The sequence below is a fragment of the Rhinoderma darwinii genome, chromosome 2, assembly GCF_050947455.1.
Source record: "Rhinoderma darwinii isolate aRhiDar2 chromosome 2, aRhiDar2.hap1, whole genome shotgun sequence".
NCBI classification, from domain to species: domain Eukaryota; kingdom Metazoa; phylum Chordata; class Amphibia; order Anura; family Rhinodermatidae; genus Rhinoderma; species Rhinoderma darwinii.
In genome coordinates this window covers 165,534,828-165,553,219 of record NC_134688.1, presented here as the reverse complement: position 1 = coordinate 165,553,219, position 18,392 = coordinate 165,534,828, and the positions used below count along the sequence as shown (strand labels likewise).

Below are 18,392 nucleotides of genomic sequence, written 5' to 3'. Positions count from 1 at the left end.
TCAATCCTGGCCCTTTCAGTCTATTAGGAAATGTACAGTTCGTTCGAAAAAAAAATAAAAAATTATGTTCAAACAATTACAAAATATTACCTTGTGGTATGCAGGACATGTGCGCATAATGCAAATACTGCTGTGATATTCTGAAAACCAGACCGATCTGGTACATTTTTCTTGGTTGTTGGCTTCGAGCAATTATATAAGATATCCGACATGCCTGTTTGTTTCTGGCTTACATTTCTTCACTGTATATGGTGCTTTTACATAAATTAGGTGTAATAATTTAGATAACTCAGAAAGTCAATAATAAATACGAAAAATAGTGTGTGATGTGTTGTATTGCTACAAAACAATGGCCTCCAATAACATGGTGGAAAATTGGCTGCTAAATTCCGGTATACATGTAGAACAGTGCTAAATGATTTGTGGGGTTTTCCACCAGATTATCAACCGTGCAGCAATAGCACAAGCGTTCACTGCAATATACTTGTATATGGCAATGACTGAAACACAGTTCACTATCATAAAACTATGGCATATCCAATCTTTCAGGGGTTTTACTTTGCCATCAAATAAATGAGTATGCCAATTATAATACAGAGAGGAAGTCATATATTCTGTATGAGGAAGGCGCAGGAATCACTAATCAGGATTGAACTATATTGGTACAGGGCACAACGTAGCAACAATAGGACGATTAATATTCTCCTGGTACGACAGGTCCCCATTTTCAAAGTTTATAGAATGCCAATTGGATGGGTACTTGGAGTATTATTCATGAAACTTGAAAATGTCTTTACTTACATGTGAGAATTAACTTTTAAGTTGCTTCTCATGCACATGCAAAAATGAAATAATCGTAAGGGGAATGTACAGGTTTTACTGGTAGTTCCCTATTTTCATTTTATAAACTGCAGTAGTGGAGCCCCAAATCTTTTCTTCTATTGTTGTTCCAGACAGGATGTAGATCCCTCTTTACGTGTCGTTGTGCAGCTTATAACCACATGCCAAATAACCTTACTTTTCATGTGATTGGCTACAAAGCCGCACATGACAATAACATCAGACTTCTTTCTACACGAGTCTCCTACAAGAATAATATGAATCGCTACCAAGAAAGTTCAGGTCTCCATTCTCCCTTGTACGGACCCTTCTAAATGAATAGTAGTAATTCCTAGCAATGTTTGAAGGATCTGTACACTTATCTCTGTGGTCATGTTTGAATTTGGTTTCCAATGTGAAATAATGCTGGATTGTAGATACAATATGTGGATTTGACTTTACAAGGGCCTTAGACTCCATTGCAGATTCAGTCCTATTTGACGGGTAGGATAGCGCAGAATGAAGTGCTATTCTTACCGTCAAAACAACGGCACCAGACGGACCCCATTATAAGTCAATAGGGTCCTTCAGAAGCCATTGGTGTTTGTCAGTTTGAACTACGCTCTTCTGCTCCAATGGCAGAATTTTTTTTTATGGAATTCCAAACGCAGGTGTGAATTCAGCATAAAACATTTGGTCACGAACCTAATGCACAATCAGACCAATTTACATGGACAATACAGTTTAGTACTTACTCTCACAAGTAGGTTCTCAGCAAAAGATGCTGGGTTGTCAACATCAGTAAATGCTGGGGGTCCTGTACCCATAATGCTCCATCTTACATATAGCATACATATACCCCCAGCAGCCAGAAGACTGATTCTCGAAAGCAAGCCTTTCTTTAGAAATGAAAAATTCTGTTACAGAGAGGGAAAAAAATACAGAGCATATCAGTATTCATGGTTAGTAAAATCTGCATCAACCTAAAAAGATCTTCTCGTTCTTCTATAGAGGGTACCTGAGACACGATATAATCAGCAGCTGGCTCTTAAAGTGACCCAGTATATGTAGACACGTAAGGATTTTATTTTCTAATTTGAAATCTGGTTATTCTTGCGCTGCGTTCAAATAAGAATGCCAAGTAACTTCCCAACCACACCTTGCAAATATGGCTTTTGCTACTTTCTATCAAAATTAGATTGACTATGTATTCCCACAGGAACATCAAAATCAAAGTGCAGAAGGGATTTTTTTTTTCTACAATAAAAGGACTTCTTTCAAGAATGCAACTGAGCGACAGACATGAGATCACACTGTGCAGTAACTGAGGAGCCCAGAATCTGTTCTGAATAGGGAATGGGAAATTGAATACACTCACCTCTGGGGTTTTGTCCCTGTGCCGTACCTTCTGGATACATTCCAGCATGTTTAACTTGCAGATTACAAAGACATCAAAAACAGCATTCAGACCCTAGGAAGGACAATAATCTTTTGTTACTTTCTGAGACCATCAGCCGAGATGGAAAAAATACCAAAACAAAAGAATCTAAAATATTTAAATTCGACACTATAAATCAAACCATTTTTGGTGTAATTAAATTTGTGTAAAGCCGCATAGAGAACATAATTTTATAGATCTTCAGCAGAACCAAGGTTTTTGTTCTTTTGGAGTAAAGAATGACAGTGCTGTAAATAATTTCACCTCAATGACGCATGTTACTGTTTTGGGGGCAGTTAAATCCTTCAATGTTATGTTCCTTACCAAAACAGTTATGCCTTGTTCTTTACACAACATGGCAATTGCGGCAAGCACAATGCTGAACAGCACCCAGAACACAGAAGTATGTTCTTCTTTATTAACTGCAGAAAGAACGGACCTTGATTAGTTCTAAAATCCCATTTGCAAAAAATAAACACACATCAGTAATTCCAGAAAATTATTTGTGTAAAAGGTAAAAAAAAAATCTAGCAGCGACGTGACTATGGCATGGCAGGCTCTCTTTGTAGTCGTACATTACAGTGCTCCGCAGAGTAACACTCACATGTTCACAGCAAGACGCTGTAAATTACACGTGTGACTACATACATCTTTGATGTACACCTGTATGAAGGCAAAACATGCTGTTATTAAGTGAAATGTTTTGGAAGTAAGTGGCATAGATCTCAAACACTAATGCGGAGATTTAGATTGCCTCATGCTATAACAGATCAATAAACTGGCTCATATGACGAAAAAAAATGGAGAAAAAAAGCAGAAAGCCCAAGACGGGACGATGTTCTTCAAACCTATATGGCTCAATTGTGTAAAATGTGGATGCAAATTATCGTCTGATTCATCTAATTCCATACAGATATTTTGCTACAATAAGATTATTATTTATAGAAAAAAAATACACCTTGGCTTCGTTCACATCTGCGTCAGGGCTCCGTTCAGGTCTTTTGTCGGACCTTTCCGTCAGGGGAACCCATTAATGGGACCATGACTGAGACAAACGGAAACCACAGGTTTCCGTTTTCATCACCATTGATTTCAATGGTAACGGTCCGGTGAAAATGGTTTCCGTTTGTCTCTGCTGTGCAAGGATTCCGTCATTTTGACGGAAGCAATAAAGTGGTCAACTACTAAAATAGTAAAATAATAAAATAGTTAAATAAAACCCTACTATTCCCCAGGCTGAAGTTCTCTGGTCTAGTGGTTAGAGCAGCTGGTGAAATAACATCCTCCCTGCATATGCAATTTACTGTACTGCACTGCACATGAAGAAATAGGTGTGCGGAAAATGAATTTATGTGGGGGCCTGGTCCCTTTGCACAAAATGTGGATATAAAAAGCATGCAACATTTATGGTCATGCAGTTGGGGTATGTTATAAATTTCCATGAACAAAACAATACTCCTCTTTATGCAAAAAATGTATGCAACCGTATGACAAAGTTGTACACATCTGCCATTGACTTTCCTAGTAATAAAAAGTATACAGTAGCATGTACATTTTTTTATGGTATTGTGTAGCAGCCTCTTTTATTCTATAATTCACTACCTCTTTTGTGCTATACATGTTTACCAAGGACACTCTTTTGGCATACGTTTGGTCTATAGAGACCTAGAAGTATAATCTTTGAAACTTATTTTGCTATCCAAATGTATCCTTCTGATATAGCCAATATGTGTGATGCAAGATGTCTAAACGCATTACACAAAAAAAAACCAGAAGTAACAATCATATGTAAAGTAATCACAGAGAAACTCTTGCCTTTAAAAAGTTTATTTTTATATTTTCCTTCAGCTTACAAAAAGTCTTAATACACGGAAGATCCAGCAGGAGAGATGACAAAATATTCTGCTAATAACATTTAGCTGAAACGCATCTATTCTTCATAAACAGGCTTATTTTCTCATCAGGCTTTCTGGAAGAATGGCAGCGTATATTTAGGGATGTCTCAGGGCTTTTATCAGAGGTGCTCATGAATGTTTTGTGCTCATGTAACAGCGGGGATTTTATGATGAAATTGAAAAAGGTCAGGATGAGGCTTTTCCTTTCAATAAGTAGTTGGCGTGCACTTAAAGTATCTTGTGTAAAACTCACTTTTGGTTTGGTTATAAAGAGAAAAAAAGTTTGACATACTAAAAATATAAAATAAAGGAACTTTTTAATATATTATTAACAGTTTTCAAAGCACTATGGTAGACTTGCAAAAATTGTTGTTTTAATAGATTTTCATCTTGGAAATGATAACTTATGGAACATGCGCCACACTCAAAGAAATGGAGCACAGATGTACAGTAAAACCTCGCTACAAAAACATCCCTTTGAGAAGACCCCCCCCCCCCCCCATCCAGACCGAACTTTTCTGTGAACATTTTTCCCTACCAGTATAGTCTACGGAAGCTGCCCCTCTATAAGCAGACTACCCCCTAATTCAACCAGATACCACTTTTTTTTAAGCACATATTTCAGTGGGATCCCCTTTGAAAAGACCATAAATTAGACTTAGATGCACTGAAGGATGGGGAACCAAGAAGGAGAGGGCAGTCATGGAGGGAACCAAGAATGAGGGGGGAGCCATTCCGGGGATTAGGAATGTTGGGGAAGCCATGCTGACGACCCAGTAATGAGAGGGGAGCCATGCTATGGACTAGGAATAAGAGAGAAGCCATGCTGTGGATTAAGAATGAGAAGGGAGCCCTGCAGGAGACTACGAATAAGAGGGGTGTATATTTGTGCACTGTACAGGTTTGCTGGCTGCATTAGACACTATAACCTGCATTCTGTGCAGTTTTTTCATTGAAAGGACCACCTCCTTATAAGACCATTTTTCTCTGCAATTTGCAAGGTATCATTTCCCACTTTCACTTGTATGTAAATTTCGAGCAACTAAACATCATACATCTGCTATAAGTTCAAGCTATAGGACCTAAATATTGCCATAAGTGGTGCCAGGAAATAAAAAGCCTGTAAATCCTACAGAAAGTAAAGCAATTTTCGTAAAATAATAATGAAAAATACAACAAGCGCAAAAGCAGAGCTAGCAGAGCTAGCATATTACACTGCTGTATTAATAAGCCAAGTTTTGGTCCTTCCCGTTAACCATCCAAACGCTGAGTAACAGCAGCCACTAAATGTGTATAAAGAGGCTGCCGTCACTCAGGGGGGTAAGGGCAGCACAGTACTTATGAATACAGGGGTGTCATAATCTAGCCACCCTTGACCTTATGAGTGAAAGCAGCTGCTGTCTCTCAGACATAGGAAGGTGGGGAAGGCAGGGAGAGTGCGGGGCTCATGAACACAATAGAGTAATAAGCAAGCTCGGCTTATGAGTGTGCTGTATTGCTTTTATTATTATTTTTTTAAAATTGCAAACAAATTTTCTGTAGAATTTGGTCTACATGTATAGTGGACCTGTTTCTATACTTTCCTGCCATGAAATTGGGAATGTACAATGTGTCATTTCCCACTTTCAAAAATAGCCTTCTGCAATGTATGCCCCCATCTGACCAGATGTCAATTTGCTGCCAGTTTTAAGAGAAGAAAATTGTACATATTTAAGACATAAAGGCACATTTTTTAAATAATAGTGACCATGGCCACAAACAGAAAACTGTGGGTCAAGCATTCCTCCAAAATATTGGTTGCACCAGTTTTTTTAAATAATTCCATATGGTGTTTTGTAGATGCTGAATGCCTTCCAACACTTGCATTGTGCTGTAATCTCTGGCTAGCTGAGCATTATAAGCAAACTTAAGTATTAAGCACAAGCTGGAGTCTCCAGTGACGTTCATTTGAGATATTCTTTTAAATGAAAAAATGAGAATGCTTGTATATTAATACATTACATCAAACCAATGAAGCATGGGGTCCTTTTCATGGAACACCCGCCATCCCCATCTTCAGACTACAGCACTCACACAACAAGCAGAGTAATTGCCGAAAGTGAATACAATGGCAAAGGTCTTATTAAAGGCATGTACATAATATGGATATGGAGTCTTTTTATAAAAACACATTGGATGTATATTCTTGATTTTATAGAGACCATAATGTTCACACGGACTGATGTATGCAAGCACAAGTCCTCCACAAGCTCACCATGAAGTCAGTGCATGGAGACCAAATTTACATTACATTATACCAAGGAGGAAAGTAAGAACATCATTGGCAAAGGGTGAGCCTGGCAATACATTTGAAATGGAAAATTACTACTAAAGTTTGGGTGGGAGGGATGATGTTCTAGGTAACTTGAGCTGCACTTTAAATTACATGACCCTCACGTGATTTTTTTTCACTCAATTCAAGTTGTTTGCCAGCCATGCCTTCAGTTATATAAATAATGTTATTTCAAGAAAAAAAAAAAGAACAGAATACTTACTTCTTATTAGGGATTTGCTATATCCAAGAAAAGATAAAACAACAAATAGTGCACAGAGTAGATCTGCCCTGCCGACAATTCCTGCAACCTATAAATAATAAAAGTAATACATCCAAGAGGTTGAACATATTAACAAAGAATGGAAAACAAAGAAAGGATTTAATGTGTAAATATGAGAAACTTCTACAGGAATGGTTTGCCCTGAACAATGTCGCTGCAAGTATAGAACACGTACAAGACGACGTTGGTAAGCAGATATTAAGTGTACATGATAAATGTGGAATCCTTTTTTTAATAGCTATATAGTCTATACTACTGTGAGCATATGATTATATTTCGGGTTCTGATTCTGAGGTGCGGTGTTGCCAATATCTTCATTCTTACTGGCTTGAATAGTAGCAAATATGTGGATATACACATTCAAGTCACATTATTATGGCCATCAGCTAATATCCAGAATAACCGCCGTATGTTGCACGGACAGCTGCTAAACGGGCTTGGAGCGACTCCATAAAGTACTGGTAGGTTGTCTCAGGTATCTGGAGCCATGCGGACTGCAGTGCATCCCACATTTGCTGGAGGGGGCGTGGGGGGATCCATAGAGCTAACAAGACGATCGAGGTGGTCCCACAGATGCTCAATTGGGTTCAAGTCTAGCGAATTAGGGGGCCAGGGAAGTACTTGGAAGTCTTGGTCGTGCTTTTCCAACCACTGTCTGACATTTCTAGCCGTGTGATATGTCGCATTGTCTTGCTGGAAGTTTCCATCTGCCCCAGGGAAGACAATCATCATATATGGGTAGACGTGATCTGCAACGATGGATTCATAACCAAATTGGATTCAGAGCCTTCCACATGGATGAGCGGGCCCAGAGAATGGCGCGAAAAAATTCCCCAGACCATAACGCTGCCGCCACCAGCTTGTGTTCTTCCAGCAATGGTTGTAGGGTGTTTGTTCCCTGTTGTTTCTTGCCCGACACTCCAACGTCCATCTGTTCAATGAAGCAGAAAACATGACTCATCGGGGAAGGCAACCCTTTGGCAATCATCGGTGGTACAATCCTGATACTGCCGTGCAAATTGAAGCCTTTTTTTCTGATGCAGCTTTGTTAGAAAGGAGCAGTGACCATCCGTCTGCTTTGGAGCCCCATACGCAGTATGGTTCGCTGAACTGTTGCTTTAGACACACGTCTGGTAGCCCTCTGGTTGATTTTCACGGTGAGCTGCTCCCCTGTGGCATGTCGTTCTGCCCTCGCACACCTTCGTAACCAACGTTTATCTCTCACATCAGTGGCACGTGGTGCTCTGCAGTTTCCACGTCAATTATTCCCAATGGATCCATTTGTCCACTCACGATACACTTTCACCACAACAGCACGCAAACAGTTCACAAACTGCGCTGTTTGAGATATACTGCCACCCTTGGCCCGAAAGCCAATAATCATCCCTTTTTGCGACTTTGATCAATTGCCCCTTTTACCCATAACAACAAACTAGTGATATGTGTTCAGACAGCCTATCGCACACCTTATATACCCACCAAGCCAGCCCATGACACATCACTTCCTTCATTTGCTACGTGCTGCCGACGTCGAAAGTAGGAGGTGGTCATAATAATGTGACTCGACTGTGTATGTGCGCATCTGGATATAAATGGTGATCAGAATCAACACAATGTCTCTATGACACCTTACATAAATCAGAACAGGACTTGTCAGAATCTCTCAGTAGGGAGCTTCAGGGCTCTAGGTCCAAAATTTATTTTTTTATACATCTTTAATGTACACTAAAGGACTTCATATAGTTCTCCTTCAACATTATTAGCTTCAATAGTAGCTGAATTCTGAATGTAGTTCAAATGCATATTCATTTTTGCAAGCTATAGGTAATAACATTTCTTGAATTAATTTATCGCACACACCATGTTGGTTCACTTATTGGGCAGCTCAGTGGTTAGCAGCGTTGCCTTCCTGGATTCAAATCTGACCAAGGACAACAACATCTGCATGGAGTTTATATGTTCTCCCCATGTTTGCATGCGTTTTCTACCACACTCCCAATAAAAGAACATAGAGATAGGAAATTTAAATTGTATGCCCCAATGGGAAGAGTCAGTGAAGACAACTTCTGTATAGCACTGCGGAATATGTTAATGCTATATAAGCAAAACAAATAGATTATAACAATTGTGTCAGTTCTTTTTTCGCCTGAGCGGGACACAACTGATGACAAAAGTTCTGTCCAACGTTAATCATCCAACGGCAAAACGGATGCCACGGACACAAAACTGACCTCAGTGAAAAAATTTATCACAGAGCTGATGCCATAGTTTCCCAACATTATTGTACTACACCAGAGGCAAAAAGACTGGAGGGCCGTGTATATGTGAACCAGTCCTAAAGATCCTTTTACACGGGCCGATGATTGGGTAAACGAGCATTTATATGAACGCTCATTCCCGGGCCATTGCACTGTGTAAATAGGCCAACGATCAGCCGAAGAACAAGCAGATGCTCATTCATTGGATGATCAGTTCTTTCATGTGGCCATTAAAATGGTCGGTAGTCGGCTGAACATATCCCTATGTAAACAGGGAGATGTGCTGCCGATATGATGCAGATGAATGGGGACGAACGATCGTAGTAGGGATTGTTTGTCCCCATACATTACCGAGTATTGCTCCTTGTAAATAAAAGCAAAAAGTGTGCCGTATTGTCAATAGGCGCACGTTTTGACAGCCCATATTAGCCCATGTAAAAGGACATATATAGTGGAAACTAGAAGCAATAGTCATTGTAAAAAATATTGTCTTGATGAACAGCCAGATTGAATATGACTCTTACCATTTATGGCCTGCATTCTGTCAGTGAACTGCACTAGCGATAGGTTTTACATCTGCTTGGATATACGGAGCATTGACAGAATGAATGCTGTACTCCCGCAGTAAAAGTTTATTTTTGAAAATAGCTTTAGATTATGCATTTGTTATTTCATTCCTTCATCTATTATTTCACTTGGTTTGAAAATGGAGTTTTGAAATGCTACTGGTTTAGAGAGGACAGATAAAGTCTGTCTACCTGCCTTACAAAAAGGTCTTCTGCATTCATGTAGAGGAACTCATGTCAGATTTAATAATAAAAAAAATCTTGTAATATATATATATATATATATATATATATATATATAATTGAAAAGGTATGATAAAAAAATATATATAATTAAAATATGTATGGCACTTGAAAACAAAAAATAAATAAAATAAGAGCATGAGCAAAAATTACCCTAATATGCGGTGGTGTACCGTATCGGTGAAATGGCATTGCTTTACAGGAGAGGAGAAATATATACTTACACATTCTGTATGTACTGGATGCACTGCAAACAACAAAGCACTAAGCAATGCAGCCTTGGGGGCATATGTTATTTTTTTGCCTTTGTCACATGTTCCACCACTGAACAGTAGTGAAAAGACATCAAACATCAGGACAGACACCATGCAATGCAATATTATGTTGATTGCATGAAACCCAACTGGGTGTAAACCTCCCGCAAGGGCATAACTGATCCTGCAAAACATTACAAAGAGAAACTTTTATTGGAAATTTTTTTTTTTAAAAAATGCACGTTTGAAGAACACATGTAACAATTCCAAAAAAAACACCATTTTATCATTTTACATTGATGAAGAAATTATGATTTCCTTGATATGTTTGTGCATCTATCTGCCTATGTAGGGAAAGACAACTTAGCTATAGGTGACACAAAGCTCAAAAAGCCCAGACACGGTGTACAAGCATATGCATATTGAAATCCCTGTCCATGAGTCACCACCGCATAAAAGGTGTATTCCGGTTTCAGCAAATAAATATTATTTAGGCCCCATGCATACGACCGTATCCGCAAATACTGACCGTAAATACGGTTCCGTATTGCTTTATAGTCATCAGCAACGTACCTATTTCTGCTGAATGGTATCCGCAAATACGTAGTGAATCCGTATGTACGGATCCACAACAAAAAAAAAGGCCTGGTTCATGGGAAATCCCCTTTGTGTCACTTAGCAACACTTCTGTATTTGCGGATGGCTATCCGTATTTGCGGACACACCTCCGTAGCCACCCGCAATTTTGGCTTCCCCTATAGACTTCTATGGAGGAGTCTGTGCCGCAATTGCGGACCAAGAACAGACATGCTCCATAATTCCCGACATAGTTCTGCGGCACGAACACTCATCCGCAGCGATACCGAAAGGTGTCCGCGTTCAATGGAAGTGAATGGGTCCATGTTTTACGGTCGTGCACATGGCGCCTAAATGAACGGTCAAGCAATTTTCCAATATACTTTCTGTAACAGTTCCTCACACTTTTCAAGATCTCTGCTTGTGGTGATTCAATAGGAATCTTTATTGTTTATACCGAGGGGATTTTAATCTGTCCTGGCGACGGGCATACCGGTGCAGATGACAGAGCTCTGATAGACATACTAAAAGGCCCTGTTCACGCGGCGTGTATTTGACGCTTTTCATGTGCCGAAATACACATTTAAAAAAAGGCTTGATTAAGCTTCCCATTGACATCAATGAGAAAGCGCACCATTAGTAGATAGAATGCACTTTTTTTACACGTATTTAAAAACACGTGTCAAATAAAAAATTTAAAAAAAACTGTGTCAAGTCAATTCTTTGGCAAAAAATGAGCAAAAAGTGCGCACAAATGCGTAAAAAAAACCACAAGTAAAACGTGTCAAGAACGCTTGTATTTAAAGCACTTTACAAAAATGCTAGCTTATTTGTCACGTTTAGACGTCGTATTTTTGAGTGCCGTGTGAACATGCCCTAACTGTAATCGGACCTGCACCTGTGTGTCCATTACATGACCAGGACAGAGCTTTAGCCCCTGGAAGTAAACAATAAGGGCTTGTCCAGACAACAAAATTTCTGCAGCAATTCCGTTGAAAGCCAAAGGCTTTCCGCTGCGGAAAAAACGCACCATTTCATGCGGTTTCTGTGGCAGAAAATGGTGCATAAATTGCTGCGTTTTTCCCAATGTTAGGAGATGGAGTCATCTATGAAAAACGCAGCAATTCTGGCCACTTTCCGTAGCAGTACATGCTGCGGTCCGAAAAATACGGCACCGCAGGTCAATTTCAGCTCGGAAATTTTACGCAGCATGTGGATGAGACTTGTTAAATGTCATCCACTATGCTGCTACTGTATTCTGCTGAGTTTTTTTGCCAGCTGAGATTCCGGCCTGGAAAAAACGCGGCAATTCCGGAGTGTGAGGATGAGCCCTGAAGGTTTCTATTGAATGACAGCAGGCAGAGATTTTGAAAACCTTGATGAATTGATCCAGAAAGTTTATTAGAAAGTTGTATAACTTTCACTATGCAAAGAATAATTTTTATTTGCCAAAACCACAATACATCTTTAAATCTCTATTAGCAACAGTACGGCTAGTTAGTAGTTAGTAATTAGTTGTATTAATATTATATGGATCTATTATATCAACCATTTCATTTTGCCAAGCACTTACTTGAATTGTTTTACGGGGCTCTATCAACGATCTTGCAATAAGACATGTACATGTCAATTTGGATTTTAATTTCCAACTATATGTTTTACTGAAGTTCATTCAGAGTTTTTTGTAGGAGGAAAATCTTGAGGCAGATTTTACTCTGCCTGCATGCCGATTTTCACTGCGTTTTTCGCCCGCGGTCATTGAGCGCCGTGGGCATAAAACGCAGCGAAATACGCTTTCTCTGCCTCCCATTGATGTCAATGGGAGGTCAGAAGCGTAAACACCCGAAGATAGGGCATGTCCCTTCTTTTACCCGCGAGACGGTTTTTCCGCTTGCGGGAAAAAAAACGCCTCTGCCTCCCATTGAAATCGATGAGAGGCATTTTTGTCCATTTTTTTCCGCAGTTTCCGTGTAAAAAACTCTGTGTGAGCTCCACCTTAACCCCTTCACGACCACCCAACGTAGATTAACGGGTTGCAAAGCTGGTCGTTGTGCCTGCAGCCCGTTAATCCACGTGTGCTCCTAACAGAGCACACAGGCGCTCCCCGCAGCCCGGCATCTCCCAGTACAGGCTGCTACTAGCAGCCTTAGTACTGGGGGAAAACATTGGGTCGGATCACAGCGGTGATCCGAACCGATTAACCCCTTAATTGCGGCAGTCAATAGTGACCGCCGCATTTAAGTTCTTATAGCAACATCGGCACCCCGCTACGCGATTGCGGGGGCCGATTGTTGCGGGGGGGCGATTGCTATGGCAAATGGAAGCCTAACAAAGGCTTCCTATCTGCCATTACGTTAGCCGATTAGGCCCCGCCCGGAGGCGGAGCCTGATCGGCTTGCTGTCAGTGAACAACTGACAGTTCTAATACATTGCACTACATGGGTAGTGCAATGTATTAGAACATCAAACAAACAGTTGGACCTTCAAGTCCCATAGTGGGACTAAAGAAAAGTGTAAAAAAAAGTGTAAAAAAAGTAAAAATAAAAATACAATAAAAGTTTCAAATAATAACACAAAACACAATCGCCCTTTTTCCTTTATCAAGTCATTTATTATTGAAAAAAATAATAAAGCCATACATATTTGGTATCGCTGCGACCGTAACGACCGTAACTATAAAAATATTATGTTATTTATTCCGCAAAGTGAACGCCGTAAAAAAAAACTAAAAAATACTGACATAATTGCTATTTTTTGGTCACTTTGTCTTCCAAAAATTGAAATAAAAAGTGATCAAAAAGTCACATGTACCCAAAAATGATACCTATAAAAACTATAACTCGTCTCGCTAAAAATAAGCCCTCATACAGCTCCATCAACGAAAAAATTAAAACCGTTATGGCTCTCACAACATGGCGACAGAAAAAATCCTTTCTCTTTACAAAGTTTATTTTATTGTGCAAAAAGTTGTAAAACATAAAAAAGTTCTATAAATTAGGTATCACCGGAATCGGACTGACCTGCAGAATAAAGGTAACGTGTAATTTATAACGCGTGGTGAACGCTGTATAAAAAGAATTAAAAAAATAATGTCAGAATTGCTGTTTTTTGGTCACCTTGCCTCCCAAAAAAAAAAGGATAACATGTGATCAAAAAGTCGCATGTACCCCAAAATGGTACCAATAATAACTACAGCTCGTCCCGCAAAAAAAACAGCCGTCATACCACTACGTCTATGAAAAAATAAAATTAGTTAAGGCTCCAATAAGCCAGGAAATAAAAATATGCAGTTGTGCCGGCCCGAGGGAAACATTTATTCTGTTTCAAGTGGCGAATTATCAAGGCCCCTAAAATTAGGGAACCAGGAAGGGGAGGGCCCAAACATATCTGCTGAAAGCGAGGGTGCCCGTATTATACCAGGACAACACTTCTCAGCAAAATTCCTCAAACTGCAAAGGTGCGGAGTGTGGACCAAAAGGGGGATAAGAAAGGACACAGTTTATCAGTGCGACACCGGCCTGTGCAGAAAGGATTGTGTCACAGCGTAACACACATCTATGGATCATTTTATTGTTTTTGTTTACCCCATTATTATACCACCTGACTATGCCCCTTATATACTCCGCCCGGCTTACATGTACCCCCACATTATAAACGGAAACACCAGTAAGACTCAATACAAGACTACTACAAGCAAAATCCACACTCCAAAAGCCAAATGGTGCTACCTCCCTTCTGAACCCTACAGTGTGCCAAAACAGCAGTTTACTTCCACATATATGGCATCGCCATACCCGGGAGAACCCTTTTAACAATTTTTGGGGTGTGTGTCTCCAGTGGCACAAGCTGGGCGCCACATATTGGCATATCTATAGAAAAAAATCCCATTTTCACTCTGCAACATCGAGTGCACACCAATTTCTGCCAATCACCTGTGGTGTTAATATGCTCACTACACCCCAAAGTGAATACCTTGAGGGGTGTAGTTTCCAAAATGGGGTCACTTCTGAGGGGGATCCACTGTTTTGGTCCCACAGGGACTTTGCAAATGCGACATAGCGCCCAGAAACCAATCCAGCAAAATCTGTACTCCAAAAGCCAAATGGCGCTCCTTCCCTTCTGAGCCCTACTGTGTGCCCAAACAGCAGTTTATGACCACATATGTGGTATTGCCGTACACAGGAGAAGTTGCTTTACAAGTGTTGTGGTGCTTTTTTTCATTTATTTGTTGAGAAAATGAAACATTTTCAGCTAAAACTACGTCTTATTGAAGAAAAAGGATTTTTTTTAATTTTCACTGCCCAATTCTAATAAAATCTATGAAACACCTGTGGTGTCAAAATGCTCACTACACCCCTAGATGAATTCCTCAAGGGGTGTAGTTTTGTGAATGGAATCACTTTTGTGGAGTTTCCACTGTACTGACACCTTAGGAGCTTTGCGATAGTGACATGGTGTCAAGAAACCAATCCAGCAAAATCTGTGCTCCAAAAGCCAAATGGCGCTCCTTCTCTTCAGATCCTTATTGGAAAAAAAGTATTTTTTTTATCTTCACTGCCCAATTCTAATAAAATCTATGAAACCCCTGTGGGTTCAAAATGCTCACTACACCCCTAGATGGATTCTTCAAGGGGTGTAGTTTCCTAAATGGAGTCACTTTTTTGGTGTTTTCACTGTTTTGGTCCCTTAGGGGCTTTGCAAATGCGACGTGGTCTCCGTAAACCATTCCTGCTAAATTTGAGCTGCAAAAACCAAATATCGCTCTTTCCCTTCTAAGCCCTGCCGTGTGTCCAAACAACCGTTTATCACCACATGTGGGGTACTGTTTTGCTCGGGAGAAATTGCTTTACAAATGTAATGGTGCATTTTCTCCTTTTAGCCCCTGTGGAAATTAGAAAAAATTAGCTAAACCTACATTTTCTTTGAAAGAATGTAGATTTTCATTTTCACGGCCTACTTCCAATAATTTCTCCAAAAAACCTGCGGGGTCAAAATGCTCACTATACCCCTAGATAATTTCCTCAAGGGGTATAGTTTCCGAAATGGGGTCACTTTTGGGGGATTTCCACTGTTTTGGCGCCGCAAGAGCCTTTCAGACCCGACATGGTGCCTAAAATATTTTCTAATAAAAAAGGAGGCCCCAAAATCCTCTAGGTGCTCCTTTGCTTCTGAGGCTGGTGCTGCAGTCAATAAGTGCACTAGGGCCACATGTGGGGTATTTCGAAAAACTGCAGAATCTGGGAAATAGATATTGAGTTGCGTTTCTCTGGTAAATCTTTCTGTGTTACAAAAAAAATAGATGAAAAATTAATTTCTGCAATAAAAAAAAGAAATGTGAAAATTTCACATCTACTTTGCCTTAATTCCTGTGAAACATCTAAAGGGTTAAGAAACTTTCTAAATGCTGTTTTGAATACTTTGAGGGGTGAAGTTTTTAAAATGGGGTGACTTATCGAGGGTTTCTAATATATAAGGCCCTAAAATCCACTTCACAACTGAACTGGCCCCTGTAAAAATAGCCTTTTGAAATTTTCTTGAAAATGTGAGAAATTGCTGCTAAAGTTCTATGCCTTGTGATGTCATAGAAAAATAAAAGGATGTTCAAAAAACAATGCCAATCTAAAGTAGACATATGGGGGATGTTAATTAGCAACAATTTTGTGTGGTATTACCATCTGTCTTACAAGCAGATACATATAAATTTAGAAAAATGCTAATTTTTGCAATTTTTCGCTAAATTTTGGTGTTTTTCACAATTAAATACTTAATGTATCGGGCAAATTTTGCCAGTAACATAAAGTCCAATGTCTCACGAGAAAACAATCTCAGAATCGCTTGGATAGGTAAAAGCATTCCGAAGTTATTACCACATAAAGTGAAACATATCAAATTTGAAAAAATTGGCTGCGTCCTGAAGGCCAAAACAGGCTGTGTCCTGAAGGGGTTAAAGCTCATGCACATAGCCCATCACATATTGTGTTACAGATGGATTCTCCCATACAAGTATTGCCTCGTGGAGGCGCCACGAGTGCCTTCGGGGCCATAATAACGGCCTGTAGTCTTTTTATAGGTGTGCGCACAGTTTTTTTATGTTATACATTTTCTGACATGCACCATGCGGGGTAAATAAAATGTAACCTTTATTTTATGGGTCAGTTCATTTATGGCCATACCAAAAACTTATAGTTTTTCTCATGTTTTACTACCTTTGCACAATAAAAGCATTTTCATAGAAAAAAAAAAGTTTTTTATGTCGCCACATTCAAAGATCCATAACATGTTGTTTTTGTTGGTGTAGCCATATAGAGCTTTTATCATTGTATTTATAGGGTAAGAATAGAAAAAAAGCAATTCCGTCGTAGTTTTTTTGCATTTTTTTCTTTTTTGTATGGGTTGTTCCGATTTTGGCAATAGCATACATGTATATATTTATGTTTTCTTAACACTTTCTGAAAATAAAAATAAAAATGTGGGATTCTTTTTTTTTTTTTTTTTTAATGTGCACACTCTTCTAAATTACCGTAATCGGTTACCGCACCATGACGTAATAGCACGTCATGGTGCGTGGGGTGATGTTTGGAGCGGGCTCATCTGCTGAGCCCTCTTCGTACTCAGCAGGTGTCAGCTGTGTATTACAGCTGACAGCCAGGACTAACGGCCAGGAACAGCATTCGCACTCTTTCTGGCCATTTAACACCTTAAATGCTGTGATCAATCACGATCGCAGAATCTGAGGCATTAGAAAGAGACAGCTCATCACCCCCGCACGCAACACGACTGGAGGGGTGCCCATGGTTGTCATGGCAGCCAAGGGGCCTAATGAACGCCCCCAGGACTGTCTTTCTTCATCTCCTGTTAAGCCTGTAAAAATGACAAAAATTGTCTCCTAGGGGGACAAATGAAATGTGTAAAAAAAAAACTGGAAGTTTTTAGTAGTGTTAAATAAAAAAGAAAGAAATAATAAATGTATGTGTGTATATATATATATACATCCCCAGGTATATATGTAGGCTTAGTCCCAGTTCTGGGTGTATGTGCAGCGTAGGTTCCCACCTTACAGAGGTCGCCTTGTCGTGGCAGGTGGGCTAACACTTTTTGATCAAAATGTGCACTAAGAACCTCCCTATTTGTAAGTAGATTTAGCTTTAGTGCATATTTATTTATATTTAGTGGTTTAGGTGGCATTAGTGTTGCAGGGTGCTGTCGCCATTTTTTGTCTGCTATATATATATATATATATATATATATATATATTTGAAAATAAACAACCTTTTCCCATTCTTCCAAATTTAAATAATAAACTAAATGGATATCGCCGTGTCTGTAAAAGTCCGAACTATTACAATATAACATTATTTAACCCGCACAATGAACGCTGTAAAAAATAAAAAACTCCAGAATTGCTGTTTTTTGGTCACATCATATCCCACAAAAAAATCTAAGTCTCATATAGGCCAAAATGGTACCAATAGAAACTACAGCTCGCCCCACAAAAAAATAAGCCCTCATACCGGTCAATCGACGGAAAAATAAAAAAAGCTATGGCTCTCAGAATGTGGCGACAACACACTTCCTTGTAAAAGTAGCAAAGCACAAACAAAGCAATGTAAATTTGATATCACCGTAATCATATTGACCGATAGAATAAAGTTGACATGAAATTTTTTTACGGTATGGAGGAATCGCTGTTTTCTTCCTATTCCACCCCACAAATGAATTTTCCCCGTTTCCCAATACATTATATGGTAC

General features: G+C 39.4%; 1 protein-coding gene across 3 annotated transcripts in view; it reads right to left on the bottom strand.

Moving 5' to 3' along the window:
- TMTC4 (transmembrane O-mannosyltransferase targeting cadherins 4) overlaps positions 1-18,392 on the bottom strand; it is a 129,210-nt gene that overhangs the window by 91,727 nt on the left and 19,091 nt on the right. For all 3 annotated transcript variants that reach the window (XM_075852449.1, XM_075852445.1, XM_075852446.1), the window contains exons 4-8: positions 10,038-10,251; positions 6,687-6,774; positions 2,582-2,679; positions 2,198-2,290; positions 1,575-1,736 (exon numbers count right to left, since the gene is read on the bottom strand). In XM_075852449.1, coding sequence (XP_075708564.1) covers positions 1,575-1,736; positions 2,198-2,290; positions 2,582-2,679; positions 6,687-6,774; positions 10,038-10,251 — 655 coding nt within the window. The remainder of the gene's footprint in view (positions 1-1,574; positions 1,737-2,197; positions 2,291-2,581; positions 2,680-6,686; positions 6,775-10,037; positions 10,252-18,392) is intronic.